The following is an 18,355-nucleotide window of genomic DNA, read 5'->3' as shown; positions in this document are numbered from 1 at the left end:
GGAACCTGGAGGTGATCATAGCGTCCCGTTCACGTTGGCCCTGGCGCATAAATAGTGTTCTGGGGGTGAAACCCACGCAAACACGGGGAGAATGTGCAAACTCCACACGGTCAGTGACCCAGAGCTGGGATCGAACCTGGGACCTCGGCGCCATGCTAACCAGTACACCACCGTGCTGCCCAACATCCCCACTTCTGATCAGCCAACCAAACACAGGCCAGGGAGCAATTCCTGAATAATCCAAATCTTCATCAGCTGATATACACATAACATACACAAACTCATAGTGTTATCTTTTATATACACAAATGCATATATAAGTACATACATACATGTATGCACACTGTGCAGACATGAATAGAAAGTATTTTCATTTATATAGCACATTACAAACATTTCCCACAAACAATTTACATTAAAATGCAATGACTTTAGTATTAAGAAAAGACAGCAACCATTTAACATGCGGCTGGATCTCAAGATCAGCATTGATTTGAAGAACAAGTGACTGTGTTCTTGCTTCATTGGTGAGGAAGGACCATTAAAATCGGTCGAACTCCCAGCTCTTCTTTGAATCTGAACAAATGATCTTCAAAATCCAAAACATGGCACCTCCAACAATGCAGCACTCCTTGGAGAATCAGCTTGGATTATATTATCAAGAACCTGAATAGGTCGTCTGACTAGAGTGTGCGTCCTACAAATTGAGCCATGTTATGACATGAAGTACATGCAACAAGTTTGCATGGGGACGCACTACAATCTGTAAAAAAAAAAGTGCCCCATGCATCGTTTATAGTGAATCATTAGAGCGTAGTTACTGTGATTTACTCCAGTGGTGAAATAAATTGTTCAGTGTCACAGTATTTTAATTATGAAGGTACCAGTGCTCACGTTTAAAAGTTGCTACAAGCAGCTTAATCCATTCTTCAGTTGGGAGTAAGACTCTGAAAAATCAAAGAACACTAAGTTTCACAAGAGTTATTTCGAAGAATGTGGCAGCAATACCTCGCAGCATTTCTAACCAATCGCTCAGCTTTGACACCAAGGACACAGGAAGATTAGGGTTGCCAACTTCCCAAGATTCTCCACTCGGGTATTGAAGCTTCATCGCCTACACGCAGCTGCAAGCAAGCCTGGAGAAAAGTCATTGGGGCATGGAAGGAAAGTACTATTCCCGCAACGCCCCTCCCCCCCCTATTTTTTCTTTGAATACTTTAATTTATGAGTTATAAAAATGTCAGAGATGGCGCAGAAGAGGTTTGTTCACTTGCCATGGTGCAATGTGGGGGTCAATGCAAGGATGTCAGAAACTAATGGCAAAAGTGGGGGGGTCGACTGATTGAAGGCAGGAGGTCCTGTGATGAAATCTCCAGGAATACATCCAATCAGGGTTTACAGTACCGACACATCACGGGATTCCTCTTCCCATTCCATCCCCAGCTACAAAACCAACGATACATTGAGATTGCAAACTCAAGCCGAAGAGTTGCTCAAAAAGTGAAACGGTCTTAAAATGTTATATAGTGAATGTAAATTTCCAGTGCAATACACAAGATCTCCCGTGCATGGCACCTCTCAAACCCAGTCATGTATTGTGCTTTCCTATTCCAAGCTGCTAAAAACACCGACTGTTGTAACCTTTCCTCATGTCCAAAAATTGGGACGCTGGCTGAGAGCAGAGTACAGGTTTATGACTGAACTGGAGATTAGCTAGGGCACAACAACTTTTGTGCCCTCCACTTGTCATGCCCTGCTTATAGCTCCCCAGAAATGCCAGTTTTCAAGCAGGTTGTAGGTTTTAGTGGATTATGTTCACCTTACTGCTTTCTGTATGTATAGCTGGATGTCGTAGTGTCTAAGTGTGGGGAAGGGGGGTCTCAGGACAGGGTTTTTTGTCACCTGGGTGATAAAGATTTTTCCTTTTCTCCAATCTGCTCTAGGTATATTCACGTATTGACTTTCTTGTGGTGTTGAGATTGTCCTTAGTGTCCAGGTATGTACAGGTTGGGTGGGGTTACGGGGGTAGGGTGCTCTTTCAGAGGGTCAGTGCAGACCCGATGGGCCAAATGGCCTCCTTCTGCACTGTAGAGATTCTATGATTCAATGATAGGTCTCTCCTCCCTTTGGTGGAGGGGGCGGGTTACTCAGCGATTGTGATTTCAGACCTTGCCCACAATTTTTTCATTTGGCACTAGAGACAGGTCCCTCCCACTGTCAGCCATGGAGATTGGATATGGCATTATTAGCAGACAAGAGATTTTGTGAACGTATGTCCACCACCATTGGGGAATATATTAAATTTAATTAAAGTGAGTCTATCCCACCTTTATGCTGTGGGAAGCCTTTAAGGTGGCCATTGGGGAGGAGATAATTTCCTACAAAGTGCGCACAGCAGAGGCTGGTGGACTCCATCCTTGAGGTGGACCATCAGTACTCACTTTCCCAGCCTGGATAAGGTGGTGGACCAGCTGTGACATTAGAGGGGCGTATTTTATGAATGCAGGGAGAAGGTCAGTTGCCTCTCGGCTCACCAGCTAAAACGGTAGGCGGCTTTCTGGGAGATTGTGCAGGTACGCGACTTGATTGGCAGCCTGGTTTCCATCCCACCTCAGGACAATGCGGCTTTTGAAACATTTTATTGGGATCTCTATAGAATGGAGCCCCCAGCAGAGAGTTCGGCCATGACAGATTTTTTGGATGGGTTATCCATCCCAGTGGTGGAAAGAGAGAGAGGCTGGAAGAGTTGGAATCCCCATTGGGACCAAAGGAACATGGGACATGTATTGGGTTGATGCTGATGGGTAAAGCTCCTGGCCCTGATAGCTTCCCCATTGTGTTTGTAAGAACATTGCAGAACAATTCCTTCCTCTAATGTTGGATAGGCTTAACGACTCCTTGTCCCAGGGTTCGATGCCCGATAAACTTGTGTGGGCCTCTATTTCCTTGAACCTTCACCATTCTGATTTGGACATAAATCATTGTTTGTTCATTGCCCCAAGTCTAATTTGTGGACTGCCCTAGTGTGAGAGTGTCTTCACTACATGGACTGTACCAGTTAAAGCCGAAGACCCACAACCCCTTCTGAAGAGCAACTATTGATGTTACAAATATGGGGCGTCATTCTCCGACCCCCCGCCGGGTCGGAGAATGGCCGTTGGCCGCCGTGAATCCCGCCCCCGCCCCCGCCGAAGTCTCCGAGGGGAGAAAAGTCGGCGGGGCGTTAATGGCGCCGCTGCCGCGGAGAATGTCACGGGTCTGCGCAAGGCAGCCGATTTTCGGCCTGCCGATATTCTCCCTTCCGGATGGGCCGAAGTCCCGTCGACGTGATGACCGTTCACGTCGACGTCAATCAAACTTCCTTTTCATCGGCGTGACCCGGTGCTCCAGGCTCACGCCGACCAGCGAGGAGGTGAGTGACGGCCTGGGGGGTTGGCTCTGGGCAGGAAATAGCGTGGCCGCAGACTGATTGCCTGAGGAGAGGTGTGTCTCGGGTTGTGTGTGTGTGCGGCGGGGGGTGGGGGGGGGGTGGTTAGAGTAGGCTGGGCTCCGGGGGAGTGCCGGGAGGGGGTCCGTGCCGGGGTGGAGGTTGGGGGTTGGGGAGGGGGTCCGTGCCGGGGTGGAGGTTGGGGGGGGGGTCCGTGCCGGGGTGGAGGTTGGGGGTTGTGGAGGGGGTCCGTGCCGGGGTGGAGGTTGGGGGGGGGGGTCCGTGCTGGGGTGGAGGTTGGGGGTTGGGGAGGGGGTCCGTGCCGGGGTGGAGGTTGGGGGGGGGTCCGTGCTGGGGTGGAGGTTGGGGGTTGGGGAGGGGGTCCGTGCCGGGGTGGAGGTTGGGGGGGGGGGTCCGTGCTGGGGTGGAGGTTGGGGGTTGGGGAGGGGTTCCGTGCCGGGGTGGAGGTTGGGGGGGGGGTCCGTGCTGGGGTGGAGGTTGGGGGTTGGGGAGGGGGTCCGTGCTGGGGTGGAGGTTGGGGGTTGGGGAGGGGGTCCGTGCCGGGGTGGAGGTTGGGGGTTGTGGAGGGGGTCCGTGCCGGGGTGGAGGTTGTGGAGGGGGTCCGTGCCGGGGTGGAGGTTGGGGGGGGGGGGTCCGTGCTGGGGTGGAGGTTGGGGGTTGGGGAGGGGGTCCGTGCCGGGGTGGAGGTTGGGGGGGGGTCCGTGCTGGGGTGGAGGTTGGGGGTTGGGGAGGGGGTCCGTGCCGGGGTGGAGGTTGGGGGTTGGGGAGGGGGTCCGTGCCGGGGTGGAGGTTGGGGGTTGTGGAGGGGGTCCGTGCCGGGGTGGAGGTTGTGGAGGGGGTCCGTGCCGGGGTGGAGGTTGGGGGGGGGGTCCGTGCTGGGGTGGAGGTTGGGGGTTGGGGAGGGGGTCCGTGCCGGGGTGGAGGTTGGGGGGGGGTCCGTGCTGGGGTGGAGGTTGGGGGGGGGGTCCGTGCTGGGGTGGAGGTTGGGGGTTGGGGAGGGGGTCCGTGCTGGGGTGGAGGTTGGGGGTTGGGGAGGGGGTCCGTGCCGGGGTGGAGGTTGGGGGTTGTGGAGGGGGTCCGTGCCGGGGTGGAGGTTGTGGAGGGGGTCCGTGCCGGGGTGGAGGTTGGGGGGGGGGGTCCGTGCTGGGGTGGAGGTTGGGGGTTGGGGAGGGGGTCCGTGCCGGGGTGGAGGTTGGGGGGGGGTCCGTGCTGGGGTGGAGGTTGGGGGTTGGGGAGGGGGTCCGTGCCGGGGTGGAGGTTGGGGGTTGGGGAGGGGGTCCGTGCCGGGGTGGAGGTTGGGGGTTGTGGAGGGGGTCCGTGCCGGGGTGGAGGTTGTGGAGGGGGTCCGTGCCGGGGTGGAGGTTGGGGGGGGGGTCCGTGCTGGGGTGGAGGTTGGGGGTTGGGGAGGGGGTCCGTGCCGGGGTGGAGGTTGGGGGGGGGTCCGTGCTGGGGTGGAGGTTGGGGGTTGGGGAGGGGGTCCGTGCCGGGGTGGAGGTTGGGGGTTGGGGAGGGGGTCCGTGCCGGGGTGGAGGTTGGGGGGGGGGTCCGTGCCGGGGTGGAGGTTGGGGAGGGGGTCCGTGCCGGGGTGGAGGTTGGGGGTTGGGGAGGGGGTCCGTGCCGGGGTGGAGGTTGGGGGTTGGGGAGGGGGTCCGTGCCGGGGTGGAGGTTGGGGGGGGGTCCGTGCCGGGGTGGAGGTTGGGGAGGGGGTCCGTGCCGGGGTGGAGGTTGGGGGTTGGGGAGGGGGTCCGTGCCGGGGTGGAGGTTGGGGGTTGGGGAGGGGGTCCGTGCCGGGGTGGAGGTTGGGGGGGGGTCCGTGCCAGGGTGGAGGTTGGGGAGGGGGTCCGTGCCAGGGTGGAGGTTGGGGGTTGGGGAGGGGGTCCGTGCCGGGGTGGAGGTTGGGGGTTGGTGAGGGGGTCCGTGCCGGGGTGGAGGTTGGGGGGGGGGTCCGTGCCGGGGTGGAGGTTGGGGAGGGGGTCCGTGCCGGGGTGGAGGTTGGGGAGGGGGTCCGTGCCGGGGTGGAGGTTGGGGGTTGGGGAGGGGGTCCGTGCCGGGGTGGAGGTTGGGGGTTGGGGAGGGGGTCCGTGCCGGGGTGGAGGTTGGGGGTTGTGGAGGGGGTCCGTGCCGGGGTGGAGGTTGTGGAGGGGGTCCGTGCCGGGGTGGAGGTTGGGGGGGGGGGTCCGTGCCGGGGTGGAGGTTGGGGAGGGGGTCCGTGCCGGGGTGGAGGTTGGGGGTTGGGGAGGGGGTCCGTGCCGGGGTGGAGGTTGGGGGTTGGGGAGGGGGTCCGTGCCGGGGTGGAGGTTGGGGGGGGGGTCCATGCCGGGGTGGAGGTTGGGGAGGGGGTCCGTGCCGGGGTGGAGGTTGGGGGTTGGGGAGGGGGTCCGTGCCGGGGTGGAGGTTGGGGGTTGGTGAGGGGGTCCGTGCCGGGGTGGAGGTTGGGGGGGGGGTCCGTGCCGGGGTGGAGGTTGGGGAGGGGGTCCGTGCCGGTGTGGAGGTTGGGGAGGGGGTCCGTGCCGGGGTGGAGGTTGGGGAGGGGGTCCGTGCTGGGGTGGAGGTTGGGGGTTGGGGAGGGGGTCCGTGCCGGGGTGGAGGTTGGGGGTTGGGGAGGGGGTCCGTGCCGGGGTGGAGGTTGGGGGTTGGGGAGGGGGTCCGTGCCGGGGTGGAGGTTGGGGGTTGTGGAGGGGGTCCGTGCCGGGGTAGAGGTTGTGGAGGGGGTCCGTGCCGGGGTGGAGGTTGGGGGGGGGGGTCCGTGCTGGGGTGGAGGTTGGGGGTTGGGGAGGGGGTCCGTGCCGGGGTGGAGGTTGGGGGGGGGGTCCGTGCTGGGGTGGAGGTTGGGGGTTGGGGAGGGGGTCCGTGCCGGGGTGGAGGTTGGGGGTTGGGGAGGGGGTCCGTGCCGGGGTGGAGGTTGGGGGTTCGGGAGGGGGTCCGTGCCGGGGTGGAGGTTGGGGGTTGTGGAGGGGGTCCGTGCCGGGGTGGAGGTTGGGGGTTGTGGAGGGGGTCCGTGCCGGGGTGGAGGTTGTGGAGGGGGTCCGTGCCGGGGTGGAGGTTGTGGGGGGGGTCCGTGCTGGGGTGGAGGTTGGGGGTTGGGGAGGGGGTCCGTGCCGGGGTGGAGGTTGGGGGTTGGGGAGGGGGTCCGTGCCGGGGTGGAGGTTGGGGGGGGGTCCGTGCCGGGGTGGAGGTTGGGGAGGGGGTCCGTGCCGGGGTGGAGGTTGGGGGTTGGGGAGGGGGTCCGTGCCGGGGTGGAGGTTGGGGGTTGGGGAGGGGGTCCGTGCCGGGGTGGAGGTTGGGGGGGGGGGTCCGTGCCGGGGTGGAGGTTGGGGAGGGGGTCCGTGCCGGGGTGGAGGTTGGGGGTTGGGGAGGGGGTCCGTGCCGGGGTGGAGGTTGGGGGTTGGTGAGGGGGTCCGTGCCGGGGTGGAGGTTGGGGGGGGGTCCGTGCCGGGGTGGAGGTTGGGGAGGGGGTCCGTGCCGGGGTGGAGGTTGGGGAGGGGGTCCGTGCCGGGGTGGAGGTTGGGGAGGGGGTCCGTGCTGGGGTGGAGGTTGGGGGTTGGGGAGGGGGTCCGTGCCGGGGTGGAGGTTGGGGGTTGGGGAGGGGGTCCGTGCCGGGGTGGAGGTTGGGGGGGGGGTCCGTGCTGGGGTGGAGGTTGGGGCGGGGGGGGGTCCGTGCCGGGGTGGGTGATGGGAGGGCAAATGAGTTGGTCCACCTGGCCAGGTGCCAGCCTCCAACAGTTGGACCCATGCGGTCCATGCCACCTGGCTGGGGGGAGGAGGGGATATGGGCAATGATGACATGTCGTCGTTCCCCTCCCCCCCACCAGGTCGTCATGTTTTCAGATCATCCAGCGATGTTGGCCGCCGTGGTGGCAGCCGCTCATGTCTATGTTGCCCTGGATGAGGAGGAGGAGGAGGAGGAGGAGGAGCGTGCCAGAGAGGCGGCGCAGGCTGCCGCAGAGGGGCAGGCGGCAGCCGCCCAGGCTGGAGGGACACCTGACCGACAGGACGAGGAGGACGTCGCGGCCCCACGGCAACGGAGGCACCCGAGGGCGCCCCGTGTGTACCGGCCCCGGCAGTCATACCAGGACCTCACGGACCGGGAATGCAGGAGGAGACTCCGGATGAGCCGGGAAACCGTGGCACACATCTGCCACCTGCTGGCACACCTGTCACCGCGTGGCACTGGCGGGGGACACCCTCTCCCCGTGTCCGTCAAGGTTACGGTGGCCCTGAACTTTTATGCAACGGGGTCATTCCAGGCACCGAGTGGGGACCTGTCCGGCATATCGCAGACATCGGTGCATCGGTGCATCCGGGCAGTGACAGATGCCCTTTATGCCATGGCGCACCGCTACATCCGCTTCCCCGTGGACCGGGCCAGCCAAGATGCCCGGGCCGTGGGCTTCTCTGCCATTGCCGGGTTCCCCATGGTCCAGGGCGCGATCGATGGGATGCACGTCGCCGTGCGGCCACCTGCAGATAACAGGGCCGTGTTCACTAATAGGAAGGGGACCTATTCGATGAACGTACAGGTGGTCTGCGACCACCGCATGATGATCCTGCACGTCTGCGCCCGTTACCCAGGCAGTGTACACGACTCATTCGTGTTGTCGCGGTCATCCATCCCCGGCATGTACGAGGGACGCCATCCCCGGCTGAGGGGCTGGTTGCTGGGCGACAGGGGCTACCCATTGCGATCGTGGCTGATGACGCCTATACGGAGGCCACGCAATGAGGCGGAGAACCGCTACAATGATGCCCATGTAGCGACAAGGGGAGTGATCGAGAGGTGCTTTGGCGTGCTGAAGATGCGTTTCAGGTGCCTGGACCTCTCTGGGGGCGCCCTCCAGTATCGGTCAGATAGGGTCGGCCGCATCATTGTGGTGTGCTGCGTCCTGCACAACATAGCCCAGCAGAGGGGCGATGTGCCGCAGGCAGAGGAGGGCGGAGTGGAGGAGCAGCAGGAAGAGGCCCAGTCCTCCCCAGATGAGGGGGATGGGGGCAATGGTCAGGGCAGACGGGGTAGACACAGACGGGTGGCTGTCCACCGTTACCGGCTGGCCCAGCGGGCACGGGACAGACTGATAGACGCCCGCTTCACTGACTAGATGGGCGTGGGAATCGGGTAGTATGGCCACAGACCGCACACCATGACAACAGCCGACCACCCACACCCCCCACCCATCCATCCACCCAGCACCATCACCCCCCTCCCCAACCCCACACACCCCACCCGCATGCACACCACCCCCCCCACTCCCAATTGCCGATCCACCGGCGGCACAACGGGCCGGGCTCACCCAGTTGCGGGTGGACGCGTGTCTATCGCAGGCCATGGAGAATGATGACAGCCCGCCTCCGATGAGCTCCTGGCTCTACATCGTTGGACTATGTCTGACCCATGGCCACAGTACCACCATCCACCCGGACCATCCCTGCATGCGGCTGTGACACTGCAGCGCACGGTCCCGTCCTCTGCCCGGGGGATGTTGATGGCGGCCCAGGGGGAAGGGGGCAGACTCACCTGGGGCTGAGGTAAGACCACCCCTCACACACACACTTGCGCTCAACGTACATGACACCCCCGCACACTTTGGACAGAGCACAAAGGCAGCTTCGGTAGGTGTAACATTGACTTTAATAACCAAAGGAGTTCATGCACGTGCCCTAGCGCCTAAAACTCATCTGTGCCCTGCACCCGTGCCAACTTACTCAGTGTCTAATTGTTTGGCCTTACGGGCCCTTTGACTACGTCTACGTGGTTCCCCAGACGGTACAGCAGAACTGGAGGTGGACTCCTGTGATTCCTGCCCTCTGACACTGGATCCCTTTGGCGGCCGTTTCCTGGGGCGTCCTGGCCTAGATGGGCCAGGCTGCGGCCCGGGCGACTGGGATGGCGAGCTGCCAGCCTGTCCTGCCCGTTGCCCACCCGATGCACCTGGGACGGAAGGGGGGGAGTCCGAGGTGTCGCGGTGTACCGGGACCTCCCCTACAGAGGGAGCCGGGACGGACCACACCACCTCCTCCTCCCTCGGGGTGCCCGATGGCCCCCAGGCCTCTACATGGGTGGGGGATGCGAACGGACTGGCCATCCGACGCGCCCCCGACATCTGGCGCTGCAGTCCTGGAGGCCCGTGCTGGTATCGACAGGGGTCTGCAGGTTTGCAGCCATGGAGCCCAGGGGGTTGTCGAACCCTGTCTGCGACAGTGCGACGCCAGCTCGCACATGGCCACTGGCGCCGATGCCCTCAGCGATGGCCTGCTGAGACTGGGCCATGGCCTGCAGAGACTGGGCCATGGCCTGCAGAGACTGGGCCATGGCCTGCAGAGACTGGGCTATGGCCTGCTGAGACTGGGCCATGGCCTGCTGAGACTGGGCTATGGCGTTGAGCGCCTCTGCCATCTGGCGCTGGCACTGGCTCATGGCCTCCTGTGAGAGGGCAGCCATTTCCTGGGCCACAGACGCCGCCTGCACGGAAGGCCCCAGGCCTCGCAAACCGTTCCCCATGTCTGACACCGTCGCACCCATTGCCTCCACCGCGGACGCCACCCGTGCAGTGTCAGCCTGGGTGGCACGCATGACCGGGACCACTCCCAGCTCCTGGACGCGGGTGGACTCCTCCACCTGCGACCGCAGCCGCCGCAAGCCACCCGTCACCCTATTCGCTCGTCTCCGTGTCGGTGGTTGCATCGGATCTATGTGTGGGTGTGGTAACTGCAGGAACCCGGGATCCATCTGGGCGGCAGATGTTCGCTTGGCCTGGGCTGCCCTCCGACCGCCCGGTCCCTCTGCTGCTCCTACCTCCACCTGCTGTACCGGGACGGCTGTGTTGTGCGCACCAGTGAGTGTACCAGACGCCTCATCACTAAAGTGCCCAACCGTGGTGAGTGTTTCTGCGATGGTGGAGGGTGTTGGTGACAGCAGTGGCGTTGTGTCGTGCTCTTCGTCCCACTCTGAGTCCATGGCACTTTGGGGTGGGGGTTCGTCTCCACCCATCCACTCTGAGTCACTGTCCGGTATTTCGTCTTCCCGGGTAGGGGTGTCCTGGGTAGTGCTGTCCCGGGTAGTGCTGTGCCGGGTAGGGGTGTCCTGGGTAGTGGTGTCCCGGGTAGGGGTGTCCTGGATAGTGGTGTCCTGGGTAGTGGTGTCCTGGCTCGGATGTGACGGGGGCCTGTGGCTGCCCCCCTCATTGCTGGGTGGTCGCTCCCGCACGTGACGGGGGTGTCGTCTCCCTGTTGCTCCAGGTCTCTCCGTCTCCCGTGGTCTCCGAGGGGCATCCTGCGGGCGTCGCATGCTGGAGGGTTCGGGTCTCTCCGTCTCCCGTGGTCTCCGAGGGGCATCCTGCGGGCGTCGCATGCTGGAGGGTTCGGGTCTCTCCGTCTCCCGTGGTCTCCGAGGGGCATCCTGCGGGCGTCGCATGCTGGAGGGTGCGGGTCTCTCCGTCTCCCGTGGTCTCCGAGGGGCATCCTGCGGGCGTCGCATGCTGGAGGGTGCGGGTCTCTCCGTCTCCCGTGGTCTCCGAGGGGCATCCTGCGGGCGTCGCATGCTGGAGGGTGCGGGTCTCTCCGTCTCCCGTGGTCTCGGAGGGGCATCCTGCGGGCGTCGCATGCTGGAGGGTGCGGGTCTCTCCGTCTCCCGTGGTCTCGGAGGGGCATCCTGCGGGCGTCGCATGCTGGAGGGTGCGGGTCTCTCCGTCTCCCGTGGTCTCGGAGGGGCATCCTGCGGGCGGTCTGCATCTGCGGGGATGGGTGCCTGGACGTTTGGTCCTGCGATACACAATGAAGCATGCATGGTTAGACATCAGGCAGTGATCAGGTGATACGGGAGAGGGGGATATAGGGGAGGGGGGATATGGGGACGGGCTGTTGGTGGCTCACTTTCTCGTGGGGCCCCGACCTCTGCATCAGCAACCTCCCGGTCGTCAGGTCCGCCAGCCAGTTCCAGGGCCCTTTCCTTGTGTACGGTCAGTGGCCTCTCATCAGCGGGCCCTCCTCCAGTCCTCACATGCTCCCTATTGTTGTGTGCGCGCTTCTCCTGGGGGGGGGGGGGTGGTGGCAGGGGTAAAAGGCAACAGTGTTAGGCAGGTATATGAATGCACGCCATCGGTTGCGCGTGCATTGCAGAGGTTAAGGTTAGGGCTGGATTCACTTGGGGATATGGGGGATATGGGGGAGGGGGGGATATGGGGGAGGGGGGATATGGGGGATATGGGGGAGGGGGGATATGGGGGATATGGGGGAGGGGGGATATGGGGGATATGGGGGAGGGGGATATGGGGGATATGGGGGAGGGGGGAATATGGGGGATATGGGGGAGGGGGGAATATGGGGGATATGTGGGAGGGGGTATATGGGGGAGGGGGGGATATGGGGAATATGGGGGAGGGGGGATATGGGGGATATGGGGGAGGGGGGATATGGGGGAGGGGGGGATATGGGGAATATGGGGGAGGGGGATATGGGGGAGGGGGGGATATGGGGGAGGGGGGGATATGGGGGAGGGGGGGATATGGGGGAGGGGGGGATATGGGGGAGGGGGGATATGGGGGATATGGGGGATATGAGGGAGGGGGGAATATGGGGGAGGGGGGATATGGGGGAGGGGGGATATGGGGGAGGGGGATATGGGGGAGGGGGGATATGGGGAATATGGGGGAGGGGGGATATGGGGGATATGGGGGAGGGGGATATGGGGGATATGGGGGAGGGGGGATATGGGGGATATGGGGGAGGGGGGAATATGGGGGATATGTGGGAGGGGGGATATGGGGGAGGGGGGATATGGGGGATATGGGGGAGGGGGGAATATGGGGGATATGGGGGAGGGGGGAATATGGGGGATATGGGGGAGGGGGGAATATGGGGGATATGTGGGAGGGGGTATATGGGGGAGGGGGGGATATGGGGAATATGGGGGAGGGGGGATATGGGGGATATGGGGGAGGGGGGATATGGGGGAGGGGGGGATATGGGGAATATGGGGGAGGGGGGATATGGGGGAGGGGGGGATATGGGGGAGGGGGGATATGAGGGAGGGGGGAATATGGGGGAGGGGGGATATGGGGGAGGGGGGATATGGGGGAGGGGGATATGGGGGAGGGGGGATATGGGGGATATGGGGGAGGGGGGATATGGGGGATATGGGGGAGGGGGATATGGGGGATATGGGGGAGGGGGGATATGGGGGATATGGGGGAGGGGGGAATATGGGGGATATGTGGGAGGGGGGATATGGGGGAGGGGGGATATGGGGAATATGGGGGAGGGGGGATATGGGGGATATGGGGGAGGGGGGGATATGGGGGAGGGGGGATGTGGGGGAGGGGGGATATGGGGGATATGGGGGAGGGGGGATATGGGGGAGGGGGGATATGGGGGATATGGGGGAGGGGGGGATATGGGGGAGGGGGGGATATGGGGAATATTGGGGAGGGGGGATATGGGGGAGGGGGGGATATGGGGGATATGGGGGAGGGGGGAATATGGGGGATATGGGGGAGGGGGGATATGGGGGATATGGGGGAGGGGGGATATGGGGGATATGGGGGAGGGGGGAATATGGGGGAGGGGGGAATATGGGGGATATGTGGGAGGGGGGATATGGGGGAGGGGGGGGATATGGGGAATATGGGGGAGGGGGGATATGGGGGATATGGGGGAGGGGGGGATATGGGGGAGGGGGGGATATGGGGGAGGGGGGGATATGGGGGCGGGGGGATTTGGGGGAGAGGGGATATGGGGGATATGGGGGAGGGGTGATATGGGGGATATGGGGGAGGGGGGGATATGGGGAGGGGGGATATGTGGGAGGGGGGATATGGGGGAGGGGGGATATGTGGGAGGGGGGATATGGGGGAGGGGGGATATGGGGAATATGGGGGAGGGGGGATATGGGGATATGGGGGAGGGGGATATGGGGGAGGGGGGATATGGGGGAGGGGGGGATATGGGGGAGGGGGGATATGGGGGATATGGGGGAGGGGGGGATATGGGGGAGGGGGGATATGGGGGAGGGGGGATATGGGGGAGGGGGGGATTTGGGGGAGAGGGGGATTTGGGGGATATGGGGAGGGGGGATATGGGGGAGGGGGGGATTTGGGGGAGAGGGGATATGGGGGATATGGGGGAGGGGGGATATGGGGGATATGGGGAGGGGGATATGGGGGAGGGGGGATATGGGGGATATGGGGGAGGGGGGATATGGGGGAGGGGGGATATGGGGGAGGGGGGATATGGGGAGGGGGATATGGGGGATATGGGGGAGGGGGGAATATGGGGGATATGGGGGAGGGGGGATATGGGGGAGGGGGGGATATGGGGGAGGGGGGGATATGGGGGATATGGGGGAGGGGGGATATGGGGGATATGGGGGAGGGGGGGATATGGGGGATATGGGGGAGGGGGGGATATGGGGGAGGGGGGGATATGGGGGCGGGGGGGATTTGGGGGAGAGGGGATATGGGGGATATGGGGGAGGGGTGATATGGGGGATATGGGGGAGGGGGGATATGGGGAGGGGGGATATGTGGGAGGGGGGATATGGGGGAGGGGGGATATGGGGAATATGGGGGAGGGGGGATATGGGGGATATGGGGGAGGGGGGATATGGGGGAGGGGGGATATGGGGGAGGGGGGGATATGGGGAGGGGGGGATATGGGGGATATGGGGGAGGGGGGGATATGGGGGAGGGGGGATATGGGGGAGGGGGGATATGGGGGAGGGGGGGATTTGGGGGAGAGGGGGATTTGGGGGATATGGGGAGGGGGGATATGGGGGAGGGGGGGATTTGGGGGAGAGGGGATATGGGGGATATGGGGGAGGGGGGATATGGGGGATATGGGGAGGGGGATATGGGGGAGGGGGGATATGGGGGATATGGGGGAGGGGGGATATGGGGGAGGGGGGATATGGGGGAGGGGGGGATATGGGGAGGGGGATATGGGGGATATGGGGGAGGGGGGAATATGGGGGATATGGGGGAGGGGGGATATGGGGGAGGGGGGAATATGGGGGATATGGGGGAGGGGGGATATGGGGGAGGGGGGGATATGGGGGAGGGGGGGATATGGGGGATATGGGGGAGGGGGGATATGGAGGAGGGGGGATATGGGGGAGGGGGGATTTGGGGGAGAGGGGATATGGGGGATATGGGGGACGCTCACCCTGCCTGCTCTGACGAGGTCGTTCACCTTCTTGTGGCACTGGGTGCCTGTCCGTGGTGTCAGGGCCACAGCGGTGACGGCCTCTGCCACCTCCCTCCACAGACGCCGGCTGTGGCGTGGGGCAACTCTGCGGCCGTGCCCGGGATACAGGGCATCCCTCCTCTGCTCCACCGCATCCAGGAGCGCCTCCACATCGCGTGACTCGAACCTCGGGGCTGAGCGACGGCCAGCCATCAAGTCGGGTGTTGCGGTCGGCTGTTCCGGTCGGGTGGGGGGGAGCTGCGCGGCCTTATGAGCCGTCACGCCGTGCAGCGCGTATGACGCTGCATGGCGTGAACCACTGCACAAGTGCGGATCCCGTTACGTCGCTGCTAGCCCATTTCGGGCCGCAGACTATCGGCCCATTTTTATGACGTGACGCAAGTGGGATTTGCGCCGTTTTTTGCGCCGATCGGCGGAGTTTCCGCCGATAACGGAGAATTTCGCCCATGAGGTGTATAAGATTCTATTTTGGGACTATAGCTTTAAATTTAGGGTAAATAATAATAATCTTTATTAGTGTCACAAGTAGGCTTACATTAACACTACAATGAAGTTACTGTGAAAATTCCCTAGTCGCCACACTCAGACGCCTGTTCGGGTACAGGGGGAGAATTCAGAATGTCCAATTCACCTGACAGCATGTCTTTTGGGATATGTGGGAGGAAACCGGAGAACCTGGAGGAAACCACTCCGACATGGGGGAATGTGCAGATTCCTCAAAGACAGTGACCCAAGCCAGATTCAAACCCAGGTCCCTGGTGCTGTGAAGCAACGGTGCTAACCACTGTGCCATTGAAGGAGGTTGTGCTGTCTATTCTGCAGTTTGACAGTAAGTCTGGCTAGTTTGATTGTTAGGGATAAAAGGAAGGTAGATTGTTTTACTAAGAAGGTGCAAGGTATTTACACCTTGACAATGTAAATAGTCTTTGAATTTACGTTAAGTAGACTCTCAAGTTTCCAAAAGCCCACGTGAAGTTGTTGAAGATACCAGTTGTATCTGGTTGTGCTGTAAGCTGTCCATTTACTTTTAAGATGAAAGAGAATTGGGGTCAAGTTTAGCTGATCAATATTTCAACCTAGATAGAAGACTAATGTGTTGCACATTCCCTGGGGAAGAATGCAGAGGAAGCCATTTTTGGGATCAGGTTACAGGCTTCCTTGCAACTCAAATGAATATCTCAGAATGACAGCAGTTTCTGTGTGGTCTGCATAGAGAAGAAATTGTTTGGCTTTGCAACAGATTCAGGAGGAAGAGAGTTTCTAGTCGAAGAGATGCATACTGCAACCTTCTAGCGATACTGGGAGATATGTCCTGACATTGCCAGGAGAAAAAAAACCTATTGGAACTGGCTTTACTGTTGGTGGTGGTTTTAAGAAACTGAATGTATTGCCCGGAGATGATCATTTGAAGCTACTACTTGGCAAAATAAAGATATGGGAACCCTTTGGAAGTTGGGTATACTATGGACTGTTTGCTAAAAGGACTAATTCTGTGGCGAGTGCAATGTATGATAAATACAAAAAGAAAATGTCGCTCTCTGTGAAGTATAAGTTCACTAAAAGAAATTAACATTCATTCAACAGTGTTTTTAGTCATTTGTAGTCATTTTTAAAATGTGAAATCTTGCCAAGTCATTCTTTCAGCTAGTAACTGGAAGTTTGAATCTCTGTTAAAGTTATCTATCTCTATGGAGATCGTAATAATGGGGAATAAATAGAGGAACTCGGAAGTGCTGGTGTTCCCATGTACCAGCTGCTTTCTTCTATTGAGATGGATGTAACAGTTAATAAACTTACCTCCGTCTGTGTAGTTTCTTTATCTGATACCATCAACACTCTGCTGAATTCTCATCATTGAAGTGCTTTTCTGGGACTGGAGGGGGCTCTTCCACCTCCACTTCATCGTTAGCTTCAAGTTTCCCTTGAAACTGCAATTGGCACACTTTGTTTCTCTGTTTAACTATTTTTGCATAAATTGGTGCTTGTGTCTGTCCATCTATTGAGTACTTGTCCTCGCTGCTACACCCATCCACTTGCCTTAGATCTTGCGAAGACACTTCCTTACATGGTGTCATGTACTCCAAGTTCTTTGGATCTGAACTCGCCTGCTCAGTCTGCCACACATTCAGCTGGATGTCTCTCACGACTTCATACAAACTGTCGTCATTGCTTTCTTCAATCTGTACAAGACTGATCAAAGGAATACTTGGGACACGCCGGAGTGATATGTTGCCCCCCTTTCCTGTCTGCTGGTCTGTGGGAGCAAAGGGTCAGCATTCAGTCAATAGTCACTCACAAGATCCAGAAATGGACACATACACGTTATGAGAATGTTTACCAAGGTTGGTTGTTCCTTTGGTGGTAGGAATTATTTCCCTGACCTTTGTGATTAGCACACCAATAGCCATCTGAGGAACCTTTGAGGAGCAGCTTTAAATGTCTAAAAATGTGGAAAGTGCCAGGAGAATTATTTTTCTAATCTAGATGGAATATCTTCAGGAATTTCATAACAGTAAAGGTTCTACGTTTGAATCAAGCTGAAGATGTGGTTTTGGCCCCTGCATCTCAGGGAAGGTATGTTAGCATTGGAGGTGATACAGCCCCGATTTACCAGATAGATACCAGAGCTAAATGGGTTAAATTGCAAAGACAGGGTTTACACTTCCTTGAGCAGAGAAGATTACGGCATAATCTAATTGAGTTGAAGATGATCGAAGGATTTGATTGAGCGGACAGCGAGAAAGTATTTCTGCTTATGGGATTAAAATTAGAGCACGGGTCATTTGGGTGGTCATGAAACTCTTCCTCATATGAAAGGTAGTGGATGGGCAGCACGGTAGCATTGTGGTTTGCACCATGGCTTTACAGCACCAGGGTCTCAGGTTCGATTCCCGTCGTGGGTCACTGTTCTGTGCAGAGTCTGCATGTTCTCCCCGTTTCTGCGTGGGTTTCCTCCGAGTGCTCCAGTTTCCTCCGACAAGTACCGAAAGACGTGCTGTTAGATAATTTGGACATTCTGAATTCTCCCTGTGTACCCGAACAGGCACCGGAATGTGGCGACTAGGAGCTTTTCACAGTAACTTCATTGCAGTGTTAATGTAAGCCTACTTGTGACTTATAAAGATTATTATTATTAAATATATAATAAAAACAGGGAACTCTCTCCATGTTAAGATTAGCTGGGGTGCGGTGGTCAATTGAAAATTTCAAAATTAAGATTTCTGGACTTTTGTTACGTAAGGGATATAGAACCATGGTGGGTAAATGGAATTAAGGTCGCGATCAGCCATGATTTAAGTGAATGGTAGAGCAGACTTGATAAGTGGAATGGCATACTCCTATTCCTATGAATCAAATGTAGCATTAGATGGAATAATGACATTGCCTTCCAAGGCCAGATGTCTCAAGATAACTTTTGCTCCACAAACATTTGCAAGTATTTTTTTTAAATGTTTCCAATTAAGACGCCATTTAGCATGATCAATCGACCTACCCTGTACATCTTTGGGTTGTGGGGGCGAGACCCATGTAGACACAGGGAGAGAATGTGCAAACTCCACACGGACAATGACCCGAGTTCCAACCCGGACCTTCGGCGCTGTGAGGCAGCAGTGCTAACCCAACATGCCGCCCTTATACTTGCAACTATTAGGAAAAATTTAGACACCTTGGGGCGACAAAGAAGATTAAATGAGACCTGTTAAAGGCCATTAC

The 18,355-nt window shown here is 59.4% G+C and overlaps 1 protein-coding gene across 4 annotated transcripts in view; it reads right to left on the bottom strand.

Annotated features, from left to right (window-relative positions):
• Window positions 1–281: 281 nt before the first annotated feature.
• LOC140415336 (uncharacterized) overlaps window positions 282–18,355 on the bottom strand; it is a 100,259-nt gene continuing 82,185 nt past the window's right edge. For 3 of the 4 annotated variants that reach the window (XM_072501047.1, XM_072501046.1, XM_072501045.1), the window contains 2 exons: window positions 16,439–16,895; window positions 282–947 (listed from right to left, as the gene is read on the bottom strand). In XM_072501047.1, the coding sequence (XP_072357148.1) occupies window positions 16,471–16,895 (425 nt within the window). In that variant the 3' untranslated portion in view covers window positions 282–947; window positions 16,439–16,470. The remainder of the gene's footprint in view (window positions 948–16,438; window positions 16,896–18,355) is intronic. The other variant, XM_072501049.1, reaches the window with a different exon arrangement.

The sequence above is a fragment of the Scyliorhinus torazame genome, chromosome 1 (genome assembly GCF_047496885.1).
Source record: "Scyliorhinus torazame isolate Kashiwa2021f chromosome 1, sScyTor2.1, whole genome shotgun sequence".
NCBI classification, from domain to species: domain Eukaryota; kingdom Metazoa; phylum Chordata; class Chondrichthyes; order Carcharhiniformes; family Scyliorhinidae; genus Scyliorhinus; species Scyliorhinus torazame.
This window is presented reverse-complemented; position numbering and strand designations above follow the sequence as displayed.